The sequence below is a fragment of the Nelumbo lutea genome, chromosome 4 (genome assembly GCF_056320005.1).
Source record: "Nelumbo lutea isolate HS-2025 chromosome 4, American lotus-T2T, whole genome shotgun sequence".
NCBI classification, from domain to species: Eukaryota; Viridiplantae; Streptophyta; class Magnoliopsida; order Proteales; family Nelumbonaceae; genus Nelumbo; species Nelumbo lutea.
The window spans coordinates 86275920-86295351 of NC_142687.1; the positions used below are offsets into that span (position 1 = coordinate 86275920).

General features: G+C 45.0%; 1 protein-coding gene across 1 annotated transcript in view; it reads right to left on the bottom strand.

The window, feature by feature from the left end:
• Positions 1-19432, bottom strand: part of LOC148861514 (ATP-dependent caseinolytic (Clp) protease/crotonase family protein) — a 36697-nt gene extending 17265 nt beyond the window's left edge. The window contains exons 1-4 of the mRNA XM_088983374.1: positions 18935-19432; positions 18340-18441; positions 17627-17749; positions 16232-16291 (exon numbers count right to left, since the gene is read on the bottom strand). Of these exons, the coding sequence (XP_088839500.1) occupies positions 16232-16291; positions 17627-17749; positions 18340-18441; positions 18935-19216 (567 nt within the window). The 5' untranslated portion in view covers positions 19217-19432. The remainder of the gene's footprint in view (positions 1-16231; positions 16292-17626; positions 17750-18339; positions 18442-18934) is intronic.

Below are 19432 nucleotides of genomic sequence, written 5' to 3' on the forward strand. Positions count from 1 at the left end.
AGACCTTCATGTGGGCTGAAACAGCCATTAAGATTTGGGAGCACGCAAAATCTACCTATTCAGAGCAACGCCATTATGTCAAAATATACCATTTGCAAGCTGCCTCCTCTACTTGTAAGCAGGGGGAGAGGACCCTCTCAGCCTACTATTCAGATTTGACCTCAATTTGGAAAGAGCTGGATCACCTTTAGAACATTGATTGGAAGTGTGAAGCTGATGCTAAGGCCTACAAGTCTCTGGTTTCCCAACAATAGGTCTTTGCCTTCCTCTTGGGGTTGAACCTTGTATATAGTCCCTCAGAGTTCAGATATTAGGAAGTAAAGATCTTCCTTCAGTACAAGAAGTGTATGCTCTAGTACAATCCGAAGAGAGTAGGCGAAATGTGACGAATAGCTCCAAGGGGGAGCAGATTGCCTTAGTGGCTAAAGGGAGTATGGATGTAGGAAGCAATAATTCCTTTAAGAATGGTGACTTCCAGAAGAGAGTGCATGATAAGGATAAGTTATGGTGTACTCATTGCCAGAAGGCCAGACATACTCGAGATAAGTGAAATTGTTTTCAATCCTATCAACTTTTATCTAGTAGGGACAAAGTGAGATTAGCTTATGGTTCTTTTTCCACTATAGCTGGTCAATAAACCATAACCCTTCCTTTTGGTCTTACCCTTTCTAATGTATTATGATGCGACACAATCTGGCTGCTCCTAGCTGGAGGTAATTTGGCTTCCAGTAGACAACGGAGTTGGCTGATCTGCATAGAGAGAATCAGAGAACCTAGGGGTGCTTACCCGGCGAGGTTACTCCAATGCTTAAGTCAATAATTCACGAGCTGAAGGTAGTTTAGAAAGCAAGAGAGCTAGTAAGCAGAGATTACGCATACCTTTGCCCCCTGGAGGTTGGGGTTTTTATATATTGGAGTCCTCGCGGGTTTTTCGGAGTTGTTCCGGGATTATTGCAATGATGAGGCCCGTTTCCGTATTAGCAGGATATAACACCGATAAGGCTTATCGCTTCTGCCCAATTCGGACGAGGGAGATAAGGCTAGCTGTTACGAGGTGTGATCCTGTAAAGCGTGGAATCTGGTGGCGGGATCTTCGGGATCGTCGTGCAGAGGTCGCTCAATATTACCCGAGCTAGTGCCCTTAGGATCCGACTTGGTATGAATGCCGAAGTGCCTTGTAACCGAGGTGGCCCTGATGCAACCGAGGTGGCCAAATCACCCTACATCAATTGCCCCCCACTCCCTAGGCCAGGGGTCCTGACCTGGTGCGGGGAGTTTATGATGAGCCAAGTGGATTTGGTCTGAGGACCGGGCAGCTAGTCAGATGAATCATGGGTCAAACTTTGTTCGGCCACTCGGCTCAACCAGGAAAACTCAAGTCATGTCTGGTTTACACGCGGACGTTACGCGATTTATAAACTCCGCAGGCGTCAAAATACGCGCTAAACCGATTTTATCCTCGAGGATCGTGCAACCGGTTTTCCTAGGAGCCGTTGGATTGCTTCGATCTCGACCATTGGTTCTCGGACATAGCGGCTATAAATAGGGGGGTCCGTGACTTATTCTTCTCACAACAAATTCAATGATTAAGCTCTCCCAAGGTCGTGTCGGAGTCTGCCAGCTCAGTCTTCTTTCTGTTTTCCACTTCGTTCTTTCTCTTTGGTGAGTCCCCATTCCTTAGCTTTTTCCTGCTTTCCGATTATGTCGAGTTCTAGCGTAGATAGGCTTGTAGATAGTGTTAGTGAGGTGGAGGGCGTTGTTGTTCTTGCCGGGGAAGTCAGCTCGCGGCAGGGTGCCTCCCCTCTCCGGTCTTTAGAGGGAACCTCTAACCCTGACGTCGAGCCATCTCGGCTCAAGGAGACTGAAGCTCAGAAAGAGGGTCCATCCTCCAGATCGGGGGCCCCAACTTCTTCCCGAGGTCGGGATCTCGATGACTTCGGGCCTTCCAAACTGTCTTCAGACAGACTATTGTACTTAGCGTCCTGCTATCGTCTCCTCGATAGCTTAGTCTTTAGCATACCCTTAGGTCGATACCCTTGGGCTCATGATCACAATGAGCTCGCTATTTTTGAGGAGCAGCTCGCGGCAGGGCTGCGCTTCCCACTCCATCCTTTCCTGATAGAAGTAGTTAAGTTTTACAACATCACCATTGACCAGTTTCATCCGAACTCTATTCAGAATATCATTGGCACTATTTCTCTGTTCCACTCCTACGGCCGACCTCTAACTCTGGATGTCTTTAGCTCGATCTGTGCAATCAAGTGAAACTCGACTTGTCTGCGTGGGGACATCAGACAGAGCTACTATATCTCTCCCAGGCCCGGATTCAAAATCTTGCACGGTTGTCCGAACAAGGTTCCGGCCTGGAAAAGGCAATACTTCATCGCTCGTAACCCGAAGGGGTAGTCTTTCCCAACCCACTAGAGGGTGGCTACTCAGGACCCCGGGGTGAGTTTGGACGGAAAGACCAGGGCGGTGATCAACTCATGGAGGGACCTCGGGCTTGAAATGAAAAACTTCTTGGCCGAGGACACGCTGGTGCAAGCTGGTTTGAGCCCACCCGGTAGGTTTCCTTTCGGATATTTGCTTAAAATACCCTTTAAGTTTTTTTGACTAACTGTTTGTTTTTTGCAATTACAATGCCAGAGGTCGATGCGGAGAGCCTCTTGAGGAGCTCCCAGAAGGGGAAGAAGCGGAAGGTCGTGAAGAGGCCTCGTCAGGAAGTCGGGCCTTCAAACTCTGGACAAACCGAGGTCCTAGCAATGGAGCTGATCTCCACCAAGCCCCCCAGGGAGGAGGCCCGAGCTGCACACCTCGAGGTGGTCGTAGAGGAGGGCCGCGAAGAGGAAGCTCGTCCTCAAGAACCAGAGGATGTATCAGCTTTGGAGGGGCCCGTTGCCAAGCCAGAGAGCGCCCCCACGAGTGAAGGAGAAAGCATCACGAACCACGTGCTCGCGGTGCGCAAGAGCCGAGATGCCATCTTTCCGAGCGAGGTCGCGCAAAGGGCTGCCATGCCTCTGAACCGACTCTTGGGACTAGCCTCCAGCCACTGCATGGTGGTAAGTATTCGGCCTTTAGCTACACCTCTCTTTTTTTTTTTTTTACTTACCTTGATTTTCTTTTGATAGGTCAACTTCGCCCTTCATGCATTGGCCTGCTAGTCGCGATCCACTCAAAGGAGGCTCGGGACGCCAAAGTGGAGGTACGAAAGCTCCATCACGAGTTGGACCTAGCTCGGGGCAAGGTACTTCAGGCTAAAAAGGGGACCGAGTGCCAGAAACAGCTGATCCTAGACCAGGAAGGACGGATCTCCACGCTGACGGAGGAGAACGCAAAACAGAAGGAGTTGATCTCAACAATGACCGAGGAGAAGGAACGACTTCAACAAGAAGTCGAAAACCTTGAAGCAATGGTCAAGGAACGAACTCAGATCTTCGAGACTGCCATCCAGGAGGCGCCGGGAGAAGAGAGGAACCAGGCCGTTGGGTGCTTCAAAGAGTCCTCGGAGTTCCGTGCTCTCCCGGTCGAATATGGCTCAAGCTCCTACCACTCCGGGTTCAAGTTGTGCAGATATCTGGTCCGGAAAAATTTCCCCGATCTCGACCTCGGTGCCATCATGATGTCAGGCTTAGCCCCTGGAGTGGCCAAGGCAGCGAACGAGGAGCCCGACTCGTCAGAGGAGGAGAGCAATGACAAGATCGAAGTGGTGGACCCTTCAGATAAGGCTAGCAGTCCTTCTGCGTGATTCTGCTCTTTCTTCTTTTTTCCCTATTTTTGAATTATGGATGTACACCCCGAAGCTATTGAGCTCGGGTGATAATGAGATCTTTGTACTCAATCTTTTCATCAATGAAATACAAACTTTTTGACTAATCTTTGCGTAAAAATATTCTAAGTGAGTGACTCCTGATCTGGGCAGCGAATGTATAGGTTACCCGAATTGTCGAGCTACCGAGCTGGACTATAAGGATAACCAAAAATAAAATTTTTTCTAAGTGGGGATTACCCTGAATTGTCTACCCAGACTACTAATCGAAGTAACTTCACGTAATGTACACCGAGGTGAGCGGCATTACAGGGTATATACCCGACCTGTCCACGCGTGGGCTACTCATTTAGATGTCAGTTGTCATAACGGGCCCAACCTATTGTTATATGCCGAAGCGGGCAGGACATCGTAGGGCTTATACCCAAGTTGTCTATGCCTTAGGCATTAGAAGTACCTTGCCTATGCCGAAGAGGCGACTATGACTTATATGCCCATGCCGAAGAGGCGACTGGGTCTTATGTGCCCATGCCGAAGAGGCGACTGAGACTTATATGGTGACGAGTCCGTCAACTCTATACTTTGGCCCTTAGGCCCTGGGGGCGACTTATTGTCCATCCTCCTTGATCTTGCCCATGCCGGGAAGGCGACTGGGGCTTATATGATGTCGAGGTCTTTTATTAGCTCGGCACTTTTAGTCTTTAAACTTCTGGGAGTGACTTACAGTCCGCTCTCCATTTAGACGATCATAGGTAGTATCGCCTTGGGTTGCTGACGTTCCACGCCCGAGGCACTTGTTTTCCTTCTACGGTTTCGAGCTCGTACGTACCCTCCCCGAGCACCCGATTTACTCGATAGGATCCTTCCCAATTCGGTCTGAGCTTACCAACACCGGGCTCAGGCACCATGACTTTGCGAAGAACCAGGTCTCCAACACGGAAGTTCCGCTTCTTGACCTTGGCATTATAGTACCAAGCCACTCTCTGCTGGTAGGCCGCGGTCCGGATGTATGCGAGGTCCCGTACCTCTTTTACTAGGTCGAGGTTGGTGCGTAGCTCATCACCGTTTCTCTTCGTCGTATGCCTCCATGCGTAGCGTAGGCACCTCAATCTCGGCTGGGATTACTGCCTCCGTGCCGTAGGTGAGGTTAAAGGGGGTTTCTCCCGTGGCAGTCTTCACAGTGGTTCGATAAGCCCATAGTACACTGGGCAGCTCGTCTACCCATAGTCCTTTAGCTCGAGCTAAGCGTGCTTACAGTCCATGGAGGATGGCCCTGTTCATGACTTCCGCTTGACCATTTGCTTGAGGGTGTGCCACCGAGGTGAAATTCTGTTGTATCTCCATCTGGTTGCACCAGTTCCGAAACTTGATGTCCTCGAACTGCTTGCCATTGTCAGAGATAAGCACTCGAGGTAGCCCGAAGTGGCATACTATGCTCCTCCAAAAGAAGTTTTGCACGCTTCGTGCTGTGATCATCACAAGAGGTTCGGCCTCTACCCACTTTGTGAAATAGTCCATTGCTATCACTAAGAATCTCCTCTGTCCTGTCGCTGGCGGGAACGGTCCAAGGATGTCGATTCCCCACTATGCGAAGGGCCATGGGTTAGTGAGATACTTCAAGTAAGCAGCGGGCTGGTGGTGGACGTTGGCGTGCCTTTGACACTTGTCGCATCTTTTGACGATCTCAAGCGCATCTGCCTTCATTGTTGGCTAGTAGTAACCCTGTCGTAGCGCTTTCTGGGCAAGAGCCTTGCCTCCCAAGTGTCCGCCACACAGACCTTCATGAATGTCGCGGAGAACAAGCTCAGCTTTTGAGGGTCGCAAGCAGTGCAAGTAGGGGAGTGTGTAGGATCTTCGGTACAGCCGTCTGTCTATTATGACATACCTGGCTACCTATCGCTCTACCCTTCTAGCCGCGTTGCGATCTGCAGGGAGGGTCCCGTGAAGCAGGTAGCTCGTGAGTGGATCAATCCAGCTCGGCTCTACTTGTACAACAGGAGCAACCTCTTCTGCCCCCCGGAGAATGCTAGGTCGAGGCAAGTTCTCTATGTACACGGTCCTCATGGTGTTGTCGCTTGTGCTGGCTAACCGGGACAAGGCATCGGCCTCAGGGTTCTCGGATCTCGGGATCTGCTTGATGAAGTAAGACTGGACGGGTTGATTTGAATAAATTTTTTGATTTGAGAAGGTTGTTGATTCACTTGTAGGCCCATTGTTCATTTAAATAGGGGAAAAAACACCTGAATTAAAATAGATAATGTCTATTTGAATAGGGAAAATTTTGATTTTCTTTTATTAGGTCGGGCTTCGGGCTTGGGCTCAGGCTTTTTATCAGGGTCGGGCTCGGGCCCAAGTTCTAGGCCCGTTGGTCGGGCCGGGCTCGAGCTCGGGCCTATTATTTTTCTGTTAATGAACACTAAAAGCCCGGCCTGAGCCCGGCCCGGCCCAACCCATGAACAGGCCTAGTGACCAAGGCTGGCTCGCGAGCTTCATAATCACCAGTAACCTGGTTGACCACGAGTTGGGAGTCACTACATATAACGAGGTGCTTGGCTCTTACTTCGTTTGCTAGAGCAAGTCCGGCTATCAATGCTTCGTAATCCGCCTCGTTATTGGAAGCGATGAACTCGAACTGAAGCGCATACTCCAGTTTCACCCCGCTTGGCCCGTACAAAATGATACCAACACCATTACCTTGCTGATTTGACGAGCTGTCCACATGGAGGATCCAGGGCTCCTCATCCCAGGTTGGCGTTGCTCTGACCGGTGGAGGTGTCGCACTGGTTGAAGCTTCCCCTCTGTGCTCGGGCTCAATCAATTCATGGACCGCAGTGCCGAAAGTACATTCCGCGACAAAGTCGGCTAAGGCTTGGGCCTTGATAGCTATTCGAGGCTCGTATTGGATGTCGTATTCGCTGAGTTCAATAGCCCACTTCGTCAATCTACCGGAGACTTTGGGCTTGAGCAAGACTTGCCTCAGAGGTCTGTTGGTGAGGATGATGACAGTATGGGCTTGGAAGTACGGTCGAAGCTTTCGAGCTGCGGTGACTAGCGCATACGCCAGCTTTTCGATCTCTGGATACCTTGTTTTTGCATCCTGCAAAACTTTACTAACATAGTAGATGAGTCATTGAACCCGATCTACTTCTTTTATTAGTACTGAGCTTACTACCTCGTCACTCGCGGAGAGGTACAGCTTCAAAATATCTCCCTCCTCGGGTCGGGTTAAAACAAGGATACTGGTTAGGTACTTTTTGAGCTCGTCGAAAGCAAGTTGGCACTCTTTGGTCCACTCAAAGTTCTTACTCTTTTTTATCGCCTTGAAAAAAGGCAAGCAGCGATTTGTCGATTTGGACATGAAGCGACTCAGAGCGGCTATGCGATCGTTCAACCTCTAAACCTCCTTCAATTTACGGGGCGATCTCATATCTAGGATGGCCTTGATTTTGTCAGGGTTGGCTTCGATGCCACATCGGTTAACAATGTAACCTAGGAATTTACCTGAGGTGACACCGAAGACACATTTATTAGGGTTTAACTTCATGTTGTATTTGCGCAAAATTTAAAAAACACAATGCAAATCTTATATTAAATTATTTGAAAGCTGAGTCTTGACAACCATGTCGTCTACATAGCATTCTACTTTTTTGCCAATCAGTGGCTCAAAGAGTCAGTTTACGAGTCTTTGGAATGTTGCCCCGGCATTTTTCAGTCCAAAAGGCATGACCTTGTAACAGTACAGGTCTAGCTCGGTTATGAAGGCTGTTTTTTCTTCATCAGCAAGGTCCATCCTGATCTGGTTGTAGCCCGAGTATGCATCTAGAAAGCTCAGCAACTCGTGCCCTGAGGTCACATCCACCAAACAGTCAATCTTGGGAAGTGGTAAGCAATCCTTTAGGCAAGCTCGATTCAGGTTAGTATAGTCGATGCACATGCACCATTTACCGTAGGCTTTTTTTACTAGAACGAGGTTAGCCACCCAACTCGAGTAATGGACCTCCCTGATGAAATCAGCTACGAAAAGCTTCCCGACTTCCTCATCGACTACTCTCCAGCGCTCCAGGGCTAAGTTGCGTTTCTTCTGTCTAATGAGCCTAACTACAGGATCAATGTTCAACTTGTGAGTTATTATTTTAGGATCTATGCCGGGCATTCTCTGCCGCGGACCATGCAAACACATTTAAATTTTCAAGTAAGAAACTTACCAGCTGAGAACGCAAAGGCTCCTCAATCGATGCGCCGATTTGGAGAGTCCTAACTAGATCTTCTGTCGAAACAGGTATAAGGACCGTCTCTTCTATCGGTGAAGCTCGCTCCTTAGTGTACTTCACAGGTCGCTCTAGCTCGAGGTCATCTGCTACCTTGGCTTTCCCTTTGAGGGCGGCGACATAGCATTTGTGAGACTCGAGCTGGTCGCCTCGTGCTACCCCTACTCCGAAGTCCGTAAGGAACTTCATGGCCAAACAATAGGTTGACACCACTACGCGAAGAGCGTGGGTGATTGGCCGACCTATAATGGCGTTGTACGGGGAGGGAGTCGCGACCACGAGAAAAGTGTGGTCGAACCTCGCAATGCTAGGCCACGTACCGACCTCCACAGGTACTAAAACTAGTCCCAGGGGCCTGACTTCCTCTCCGCTGAAGCCTACCAGAGGAATGTTCGTGGGCTTGATCTCGCTTTCTGGGAGCTGCAACTTGTCGAACGCGTCCTTGAACAGTATGTCTGTCGAGCTTCTTGAATCGACCAGGACGCGCTTCATTTCGAAGTCGTTGATTCTTATTTTTATGACGAGCGTGTCATCATGGGGGTACTGGATCCCGCACGCGTCATCTTCGGTGAAGAAGAGGGGCTCTTCTAACCTTGGCCGCATCGGAGGATTCTGATCTTCTCTTTCTAACTCATGAGCCGATGTCTTCGCCGCGGCTGATGTGCAGCCCGCGACAATTGACCCGTCGGTGATCATATGGATTATTCCTCGAACTGGCCTTTCTTCAGGCAACTGTCTCTATGGCTACTCACTCTGCCTGTTGCTGGATTCGGGAGCATCTCTCCCTTGCTCCCCCTGCCAATCTGTTTGTTTTTTATTTTCTTTTAATACAAAATTTTTGAGGTATCCGCAACGGATGAGTTCTTCGATCTCATTGCGGAGGTTTTTACAATTCTCGGTGCTATGATCATGGTCCCTGTGAAAGTGACAATATACATTTCTATTTGTAGTATTTGGATCCCCTCTCATCCGAGGTGGCCACTTCACATAGGAGGCGTCCTTGATCGCCATAAGAATTTCGCCTTGCTTTGCATTCAAGGGCGTGTAGTTTGTCCTTTCAACTAGAGGAGTTCGAAAAGGCTGGTTCATCCTTCTTCCGCTTATTATCCCCGTTGGTTGAGGTTTCACCTTCTCTTTTCCTCTTTTCTGGTGGATTCTCGCTTTTTTTGTTCATCTCTTCTTCTGTTCCGATGAACTGGTCAGCGAGCTTGAGAAACTCAGTGGCATCTTTAGGCTTGTTGGCAACCACGTGCCACTTGAATTCTTTGTGGGTGCTACCTCTTTTTGCGGCTGTGAGTCTCATGGCAGGATCTAGGTCGGGGATCTGCAAGCACGCATCGTTGAAACGCTTAATATAACTCCGGATTGACTCTCCCTCCCTTTGGACTATGCTGAGGAGGCTTTCCTGGGACCTCGGGCATCTTTTGCTAGTGATGAAGTGCGAGGTGAAGACCTGCACGAACTGCGCCCAACTTTTAATTGTCCCAGGCGCGAGGTTTTTGTACCATGTACGAGCCACTCCCTTAAAGGTTGTGGAGAAGGCAACGCACATGCAAGGTTCATCAACCCCAGCTAGGTGCATCAAACTCGTCGTACTTGTCCAGGGGAGGTACCTTGAAGTCTTTGGGCATCGGGACGGCCAAGAGCTCGGGGGATAAGGGAGACGGCACAAAAAGGAGTGGAGTGGTCTTCACGGTTACCGACCTCGCCTCTTCTTTGCCTTTAGGCTATTCGGGCTGACTTTGAACTGCAGCTTGGTGAGCCTTACGATGCCGCTTCTGCTGCTTCTTTACTGGCTCTGCATTAATGCTGCTGGCTTCGGTGTTGTCAGCACTGTTCTTGCAGGGAGCTGCTCAAAGTGCTGGCGACGGCTGTTGTGGACTGAGGGACCTTGCCTAGAGTTCGCGGCCAAAATCCCGAACCGGTTTTCTACAAGCGGAACTTCAAACTGTGAAGGCCGAGGTGAAGCGGCTCTGGTGGGCTGGGTGTCTCCCGACCTATTCACTTGTTGTGAGGTGGGAGGAGTAACCTATCTCTCCCTCCTGCCACGGGACGAGACCTGGCTCCCGAGAGGGTTCTGGATCTGGGAGGTCTCTCCCTGGCGAGGAGGGCGTTCGCTCTGGCGGCGAAGCTTGACTTGTTGTGTCGTTGGATGCCGAGGTGGAACCGACTGCTGATTTTGTGGTAGCGGAGGAAACTGTTGTTGGTATTGTTGCTGGTAAACATGATGTAGAACTTGTTGCTGGTACAACTGAAACTGCTGGACCTGCTGCATTTGGGCTTGCATAGCCCGCATGCAGTGCACCAAGTCGTCAAGTTGATTTTGTCCGACCGCCGGGGGAATAACAAAAGGTTCGGCGAAGGTTGCACGCACCGTAAGAGGGAGTGGGGCATTCACCGGTGCAATGACCTGAGGCACGTTCAGTGTGGGGACCCCATCCGTAGAAAGAGGTATAGTGAACTGTCCAATGCACACTGTTGGGACCTGAAGTTGCCCCCCGGAGACGTTCATGTCAGCGTTCTGTCCGACGTTACTGGAAGATGCCATGGAAGCTGAATCTAGAATGCTTAGTGGAAAAAGGCTTTTTGAAGCATTTCCCACAGACGGCGCCAAATGATGCGACGCAATCTGGCTCCTCCTAGTTGGAGGTGATTTGGCTTCCAGTAGATGATGAAGTTGGCTGATCTGCACAGAGAGAATCAGAGAACCCGGGGGTGCTTACCCGGCGAGGTTAGTCCGATGCTTAAGTCAGTAATTCGCAAGCTTAAGGTAGTTTAGAAAGCAAGAGAGCTAGTAAGCAGAGATTACACATACCTTTGCCCGTGGAGGGTTGGGGTTTTTATATACTAGAGTCCTTGTGGGTTTTTTGGAGTAGTTCCGGGTTTATTGCTATGATGAGGCCTGTTTCGGTATTAGCAGGAGATAACGCCGATAAGGCTTATCGCTTCCACCCGATTCGGGTGGGGGAGATAAGGCTAGCTGTTACGAGGTGTGATCCCGTAAAGCGTGGAAACTGGTGGCAGGATCTTCGGGATCGTCGTGCAGAGGTCGCTCAATATTACCCGAGCTAGTGCCCTTAGGACCCAACCTGGTATGAATGCCGAAGTGCCTTGTAACCGAGGTGACCCTGATGCAACCGTGTTCCAAAGTGAACTTGCTTCAAGGTGGACTTGCCCCGAGGTGATTCAATTATTCGAGCTCGATCCGTCGCAGACTTGGCACGTCGGGATGAGCTGTCATCCTGTCAGTTAGGTCGTGTCCATGTGTCCCCTGTTAGACAGTCGTATGCCCTTAGCTCCAACCAGAATGATGTACATTATGAATTTATTGCAAATGAATAAAGTACATATTTGATTCATGTTCCTGTGGTGTGTTTCTGTGTAATACCCTTAAACTGGACACTTATGAGACTTGTGTTAGTTTAAAATGTTCACAGTCGTTGGATAAGTCTAGGGAGATTTATCCTGCCAAGGCTGACACTGGTGTGCTGCCAAATGTTGGGGTGGCCTGTCTTTGCCACTAGGGTGAGACCCAAGGCACATGCAGTGTGGGAATAATTGAATCTTTGAACCGGACCAGATTTCTAGTATTGCCCTGGACCTTGGAGATAGATGGGCAAAACTAGAAAGTTACACCTGACCCCTAGACTCGATTATGATACTGCATTAGGTGTCGGATTGGGTTGTCTTTGATATGCCAATCAGTGAGACCCTTAGCGGGGGTCGAAACCTGGGTATGTTGGGACAGTCTGAGAATTCATCTGAGTGGGTGATCATAATGACAGGATCAGCCCCTTTGTCGGACAAAGGTAATGGTCGGGTCTCTGATGGAAACCAAGACTGCCGGCAGCTGATTTCAATCGTTAAGATTTGTTTTGCAAAATATAGTTTATATGAGATATAAAAGTATATATATTATGGTTTCCAAACGTTTGCAAAAGGTTTTAATTCCCGGGATCCATATGAGTAGAGAGTGCAGCACTGTTCCTTGCAGCCGAGGGAGAAGTCCTCTCTTGTCGAGCAGTGTTTGATCATTATGGGCTGAGAGGTTAAGTGTAAGCCATTGAGGGTAATACCTAATGGGCTAATCTTGCATCTGCCCACAGTCCCTAAGTGTTACAAGGTGGCTTGGCCCAGTGACCACTTAGGGTAAAGTGTTGGGCCCATAGAGCCCATGTGATGGGTTTCAGGGGGTGCACTGTCCATAACAGTGTATTCGGCCAGGCCTTGTAACAAAGGTTGGGCTGAACCCATGTGGCTGATGTGTAGATCAATGTTTGGGTCCCACGCCATACAAGGAAGCCCAACTGGGCAGCAGTTTGGAAGGCTAAGTGAGCACATAACCTTATTGGGCCTAAATCCCATTTCGAACTGGGCTGATTTGATTAGTTAAAATAAGGGGCGAATTCTGGGATTGGATTAGCAGATAGGATAGAGTCTTAACCCTATCCACTCAAAGAGTCCAGATCTAAATATGATTCAGATCTGGAAACCTCCTAATGAGATTAGGAGAAGACTGATCTAATCTGCAGATAAGATAAGGGTTTACCCTTATCACTTAAAGGGAATTCTGATCCAAATATGATTTGGATCAGCAACTCCATAATGGGATTAGGTGATCCCTTTAAGCTTATAAAAGGAGGGGGCAGTAGCCTTAAGGAGACATTTCATATTCACATCCTCTTCAGAGCTGAAATCACAGAAGAGATAATTCAACATCACTACGCTAAATTCTTTCTTGCCGCCTCCTTCCTGCCGCCGCCATATCTGCCAGTTTGATCTCCTATTCTCAGTGGGAGTGATCAAAATTGGATCTTGATATCAGTCCTTTGTGAAAGGGCTGATTGGAAGTAGTGCTCACGTGCCATCCAACTGATTTTTGCGAAGGATCTAGTTCTTTTGAAGAACGCTGCTGATTCTGCTCCATCCTACACTGCGCCATCTTCGGTTGTTGGTTCAAGATTGATCATTGAAAAATATGATTTTTCTAAAATAAGGAATACGATTCCCAGTAGGATTGAGAGATTTTTGAAATTCACCCATTCTATTCCATAAGATTCAGGCATCCATATAATGGATATCTCATCCCTTCACTATTGGCAATGTCCCTATCTCCAAAAATGTGGTAAAAGCTCTTTCAATGCCTAAATGGACAGATGCAATGAAAGAATAGATGGATGCCTTACATAAAAATGGTACATGGGAATTAATGGACCTTCTTGTAGGAAAGGAATTGGTAGGGTGCAAGTGGGTTTTTATAGTAAAGCATAGGGCTCATGGTACAGTAGAAAGGTACAAAGCTTGGTTGGTGGTGAAAGGGTTTACTCAAGTGTATGGAGTAGACTATGTAGAGACATTTGCTCCAGTTGCTAAGATGAATTCTATCAGAGTTCTTTTTTCTCTTGCTACTAACCTTGATTGGGATCTCCACCAGTTAGATATTAAAAATGCCTTCTTGAATGGTGATCTTGAAGAAGAGGTGCACATGGTGCAACTTCTTGGTTTCTATGCTCAAGACCAAGAAAAAAAAAGTGTGTAGATTAAAGAAGTCCTTGTACGAACTAAAACAATCACTAAGAGCTTGGTTCAGGAAATTTCATCTAGTTGTACAGCAGATTGGTTATAAACAGTGTCAGACTAATCATACATTCTTTGTGAAAAAATGAGAGGGAAAATTTGTAGCTTTGATATTGTATGTTGACGACATAGTGATCACAGGCGACTGGAAGGTGAAAATTCAGAGATTAAAGAAGTTCCTAGCCACTCAATTTGAGGTGAAGGATCTAGGTTCCTTGAAGTATTTTCTTGGAATTGAAGTGGCCTGTTCAAAAATGGGGATCTTCATTTCTCAAAGAAAATACATCCTAGATTTATTACAAGATGCAGGAAAACTTGGAGTCAAGCTGGTTGACTCCCCCATTGATCCAAACCACAAATTGGGTGATTGTCAAGGTGAGACTATCAAAGATGTAAAACAATTCCAAAGACTTGTGGGCAGACTATTATATTTGTCTATGGCACAGCCGAACATTGCTTATGTTGTGAATGTTCTTAGCCAATTCATGCATGTTCCTAAGACTACACACTTAAAGGCGGCCAATAGAACCCTCAGGTACCTAAAGAAGTTCCCAAGGGCTGGTTTACTTTACCAAAAGAATGGCCACTTGAAGGTTGAGGTGTATATAGATGATGACTGGGCCAAACGAGTTGATGACAGAAAGTCTATTAGTGAGTATTGTACCTTTGTGGGAGGAAACCTAGTCATGTGGAGAAGCAAAACACAGAATGTTGTGGCGAGGTCTAGTGCTAAAGTTGAGTATAGAGCAATGCCCCATGGAGTGGCTGAAGTTCTGGATAAAGAACTTGTTGAATGAGTTGGGATTTCTTGTAGATGGTCCCATATCCTTGTATTATGATAACAAAGCTGCTATCAACATTGCTGCCAACCCAGTACTTCATGATAAAACTAAACATATTGAAGTTGACAAGCATTTTATTAGGGAAAAATTATAAATGAGGAAGTGTGCACTCCATATGTCAGTTCCACAGATCAACTTGCAGACATCTTTACCAAGGGGTTACATCATTCGCGACACAATGATTTATGTGACAAGTTGGGCATGATTGATATCTCTGTCCCAACTTGAGGGGGAGTGTTGAAATCAGTTTGTTTCACCTAGTTTTTTATTTATTTTTCTGTTCTTTAGTGCCGTAGGGGCACTCTTGTAATTCCTCTTATCTTTATTATTAGTTGGGTTGCCCTAATATAAAAGCTAATAGCTGGCACTACCAGCCATATGTTTTGAATCCAATTTTTCTTCTCTCTTCTCTCTTCTTCCTTCCTCCTCTCTTCCTCTCCTTCTCTGATATCTCTAGCCTGGAAAACAGAATTCAATCGAGTTGAGCTAATACATACCTAATCAGAGATTTCCAAGAAAACTAGAGAAGAAAAGTTGGTTAGAATTCACATTTTTGGCAATGCCTACCCAAATTCAGAGATAAATTATGGCCTATGATATTATATCTTTCAGAACTATATCATGCATCTTTTTTCTGTTTAATTATTGAATGTTAACAATTATACAATTCAATGTAAAGGAAAATGTGTAACCACATTTTATAGTATGATGATATTTTTATAAGCAATTAAAAGTATGATATATTTTCTTGTAAATGTGAAATAAATAAATATACTCTGGATAAATATATCTAGAAAAATAAAAAAAGAAAAACTTATATAGTAGTTAGGAATGGGCTAACCATCTAGAAGCTTATGACTTATCATCATTCCATAAAGAGCTAGATTGACACTTAAGATGCTGAATTGCTGATAATGATAAAAAGAAATATAGAAGAACAAACACCTATGAACAACACAAATCATTCAAATCATCCAATACATTAGTATACAGAAATTACTATATATTCAAATAGGAAAAGTCTCCTTCTATCTACATGGGAAGTTTTTTGGATCAGTCTATCTCATGGGAAGTTTTACCTAAATTTTCTATCATTAGAAGAAAGGCACTTTTTCTAGGTCATATGTTTAAAAATTAAAACTTAAAGGTTTAATGGATAACAAAGTTTGAGAAGTAATACTAGTCACAGAGGTAGGTAGCGATGGTAATTGGGTATGTTGGCCGTGGGTTGAGCTCCAACCTACCCATTTAACACCAATCTAGATCCAAATGGTATAACTCAACCCACACCCACTCTGCACCAACCCAACCCCCACCTATTCAAATCCCATGCTTTGGAAACAATCTCTTTTACCCTTCTTGTCTTGGCCATTTAGAAAGAGAAGGAGGATCTGAACATAGACAGAGCACAAAGAAGAACTGGAAAATATAAAGCACACACACACACACACAAAATCAATAACCATGATCTTTGTTTTATACTTTATACAAAAGGAACTTAATTGGTATCCATGACCAAACCCAAATCCACCCATTTATACTCAAACCAAATAGATTTCCCATGCATGTCTGACAGCATCAACCCACTTATAGTTAGGTAGGTTGAGCAGGTTGGATCAAATAGCCACTCCTAGCGGTAGAGAGAGGTTCAAAACATGGTATGGTAAATCCAACAACATGCATGCATACATACATACATACATACATACATACATACATACATGTGTGTGTGTGTGAGTGTGAGAGAGAGAGAGAGAGAGAGAGAGAGAGAGATCTACTTCATTTTCTAGCTGCATCATTGCATCATAGATAGCAAAACCCTCTGACTCCATCCCAACCTGTAACAATAAACACTTCCACCTCAGAAGGAACCTTATGAAGCAAATGTACCACTATTCTAGATATCTATATCACCATAAGAAAGCAATTTTAGAAGGAATAATTTCACCCAGAACCTGTAAAAGGAAACCCATGTATTGTGAATGATCAATATCACAATGCAATATTCATAGTTTTTGGACCATGAAGTACAGTACAATGTTATTCAAGTGGGTGTTGCACTCATACACCTTTTTCTATATGTTTCATGTATAAAAGAAGAAGATGCTCTGATCTAAACAGGGCAAATACATTCCCCAATATAGAATGGCACTGTGATAACTCCCTACTGTTTAGAAACTAATACATAAGCTGATATATTAACTCCATAATGTTTAGAAACTAATAATTAAGCTGATACATTCTAAAACCTGGTTTATAGGTCAACAGAGAAGGAATAAACACTAGAAAACATTGGCAATAAAACCAAGTCTGCATTTCGTATCACATCAAAGATAACTTTTTTAACAACATGATTTTAAATAAAATAAGGTTCATAAGATATATTCATTGAAATAAGAAAAAAGTGTTTTAACCCAACCATGGAAAACAAATATCTTTTCATCCTTTGCAATATCTTAGGATTAGTTTCTTATATATGTTGAGCGTAGGCCTTGTTGCAACAGTTGGGTTGCTTCATTATCACTTGGGTAACCAGGGTTTGAATATTGGAAACAGGTAAACAGCCTCTCTGTGTAACTGTAGGGGTAAGATTGCGTACATCTGTCCCTCCCCAGACCCTGCACTGGTGGGAGCCTCGTGCACAGGTCTGGGTAATCAATCAACTGTGTAATGCATGATCTACGAAAAATAACATTCCACAACCTTGTTTTTGGGTTGACAGAAAGGACTAAGAACTGGAAGGATGGGTAATCAACCAACTAAACTGAGCCGCCACTCATATCATATCCAAGATAATTTTTTAACAATGGGTTTTATAAATGAAACGAGGATGAAGGATCATGGTGTATGTTGATTGAAATAAAAGTGAAAAGTTTTTAATCTATGGGTCGAGTAAATATTTTAAGTTAGATATGTTATTGTTGGTAATGAGGTATATATAATGTACGATTTTATGCACCAGTGAATGTGCTGGAGATTAAGTATGAAGACTGGGATTACATTAAACATATGGATGAAGTAAGCTCCAGTTGAAATCTCTTCTTCTGATAGTAAAAAGCTCCTATGAAATAATTTCTAAAGATGGCATCATATGTAGGAGTAGGATGTGAAAGGTTAGATAAGATATTATATAGAATGACAGAATCACTACAAGGGGGTAGACAGAGACTAACCGTTTCACCATCATCACGGGTTGTACCAGTTGAATTAATATAAATATAAATTGGTTCTTTTGGATCCATCCACTGCAGGTAAAGCAATTCTGCAATCACAAGCTCTGTGACAGCTGGAACCAACTGATAAAAATAAAAGTTAGTTTGTAACTATTGCAGGACCAAAACAATTACTATGTATTACAGTAATGGTTAAAGAAATAATACTTAAGAAACTAACTAACATGAATAACTATGATTTCTAGCTATTCACAAAACCATGTATAGGCCCTTCTATATTGCCAAGCACATAGTTGCTAAATTAGAAATTTCACAAACAAGTGAAGAAATAATAGCAAGGGCCACAACTCTATATTCTTTTGTTCTCTCTGTTGATGCATAGTTTTTTTTTATCATCCACAACATCTATATTTTTTTTGTTCTCTCTGTTGATGCATAGTTTTTTGATCGTCCACAACATCTATATTTTTTTGTTCTCTCTGTTGATGCATAGTTTTTGATCATCCACAACATCTATATCATACAACAGCATCAACAATGCAAAAGAACCATGAACCAAGTCTTTCAAGTAACCAGACCTCTATTGTCAAAGTGGATAGGCCGACTAATTACTTAATTCCTCCTCCTCCTCCTTACTAAGCTCATCTAATCTATGCTGGGAGAAGACTTTCAATCAAGGCCGTTAAGAAGCGTGTTAGTAACATAATACTTACTGGCATGCCAATATAAACAATCCTCCCATGGAGAAGTAGTGATGGCAAATCTGGTGGAGGCTTCCTTGGTCTGTGTTCGTTATAAGATACAGAGCGTTCCACCTGGTTCAAATTACATGACCAATATGAATACAAGTTCTAAAAAGATATGAACTTTAAAACTTGAGTTCATAAATAATGAAACTAGGAAAAGTGATGAACAAATTCTTAAAAGAAAAGGAAAAGCAATCAGCATATAAATAGGACTTCAAAAAATAACTTAATTCCACAAGAGAACAACAATCGAAACTTTTATTCAAGAAACCTCGAAACGAATAAACTTCAACATGGCAGTCATGAAATTATTCAAGAAACGGGATAAAATGCTAACGAATCGATGAAAAGGTTCAAATAAAATGATTTAATAACCTCAATCAGCATTATAATGCGAGACAAGACTAGGGAAAACACAAAAGCCGAGCATATATAAACAAGAATTACAAGAAAAAAGGAAAAGAAAGCCAAACCAAAGGTAATATATGGAAACGATTAACTAAATACTGAACAAATAAATTTTATGGAAGAATCAAGAAATCAAGAAATGAGGGACTCTTACCTGAGCCGGGCTTGCCATGAGCTTCGGAGAGTCGAAAAGATCCAGATATGGAGGAGTATCTGAATTTGAAGGTCGGGAGAGTAAAGACTCTGGAGAAGCTGCAGCGACTGAAGCAAGCTTGGAGAGAAAGGGGTCTCGGGGGTTCAACGGAGGCATAGGAATCTTGGCCGCACATCTGCTGTTAATGCTGCAGCAGGTCTTAAAGCTCCGTCCTTTGGAGGAGGAACAAGAAGAAGATAACGACGACGCCAAGGGCGCTTGCAGTTGCAGATACGTCGCCATTCTTGCACGAGCTCTCTACCGCTTTGTTATGAACTTCCAGTAAATCCTTCTCTGATTCTTGCTTGAGTGGTGGTGTTTTAGAAAAGCTTTGGCTTTGGTCCCTTCAGACTAAATCTTTAATCCAACCTGAGTACCTGACTTATATCGAACTGGTTTTTTCCAACTCTCCGTTCAGGTTGGAGTGGGCTGGATTTGGGTTTGCGCAAAATGAGCTGC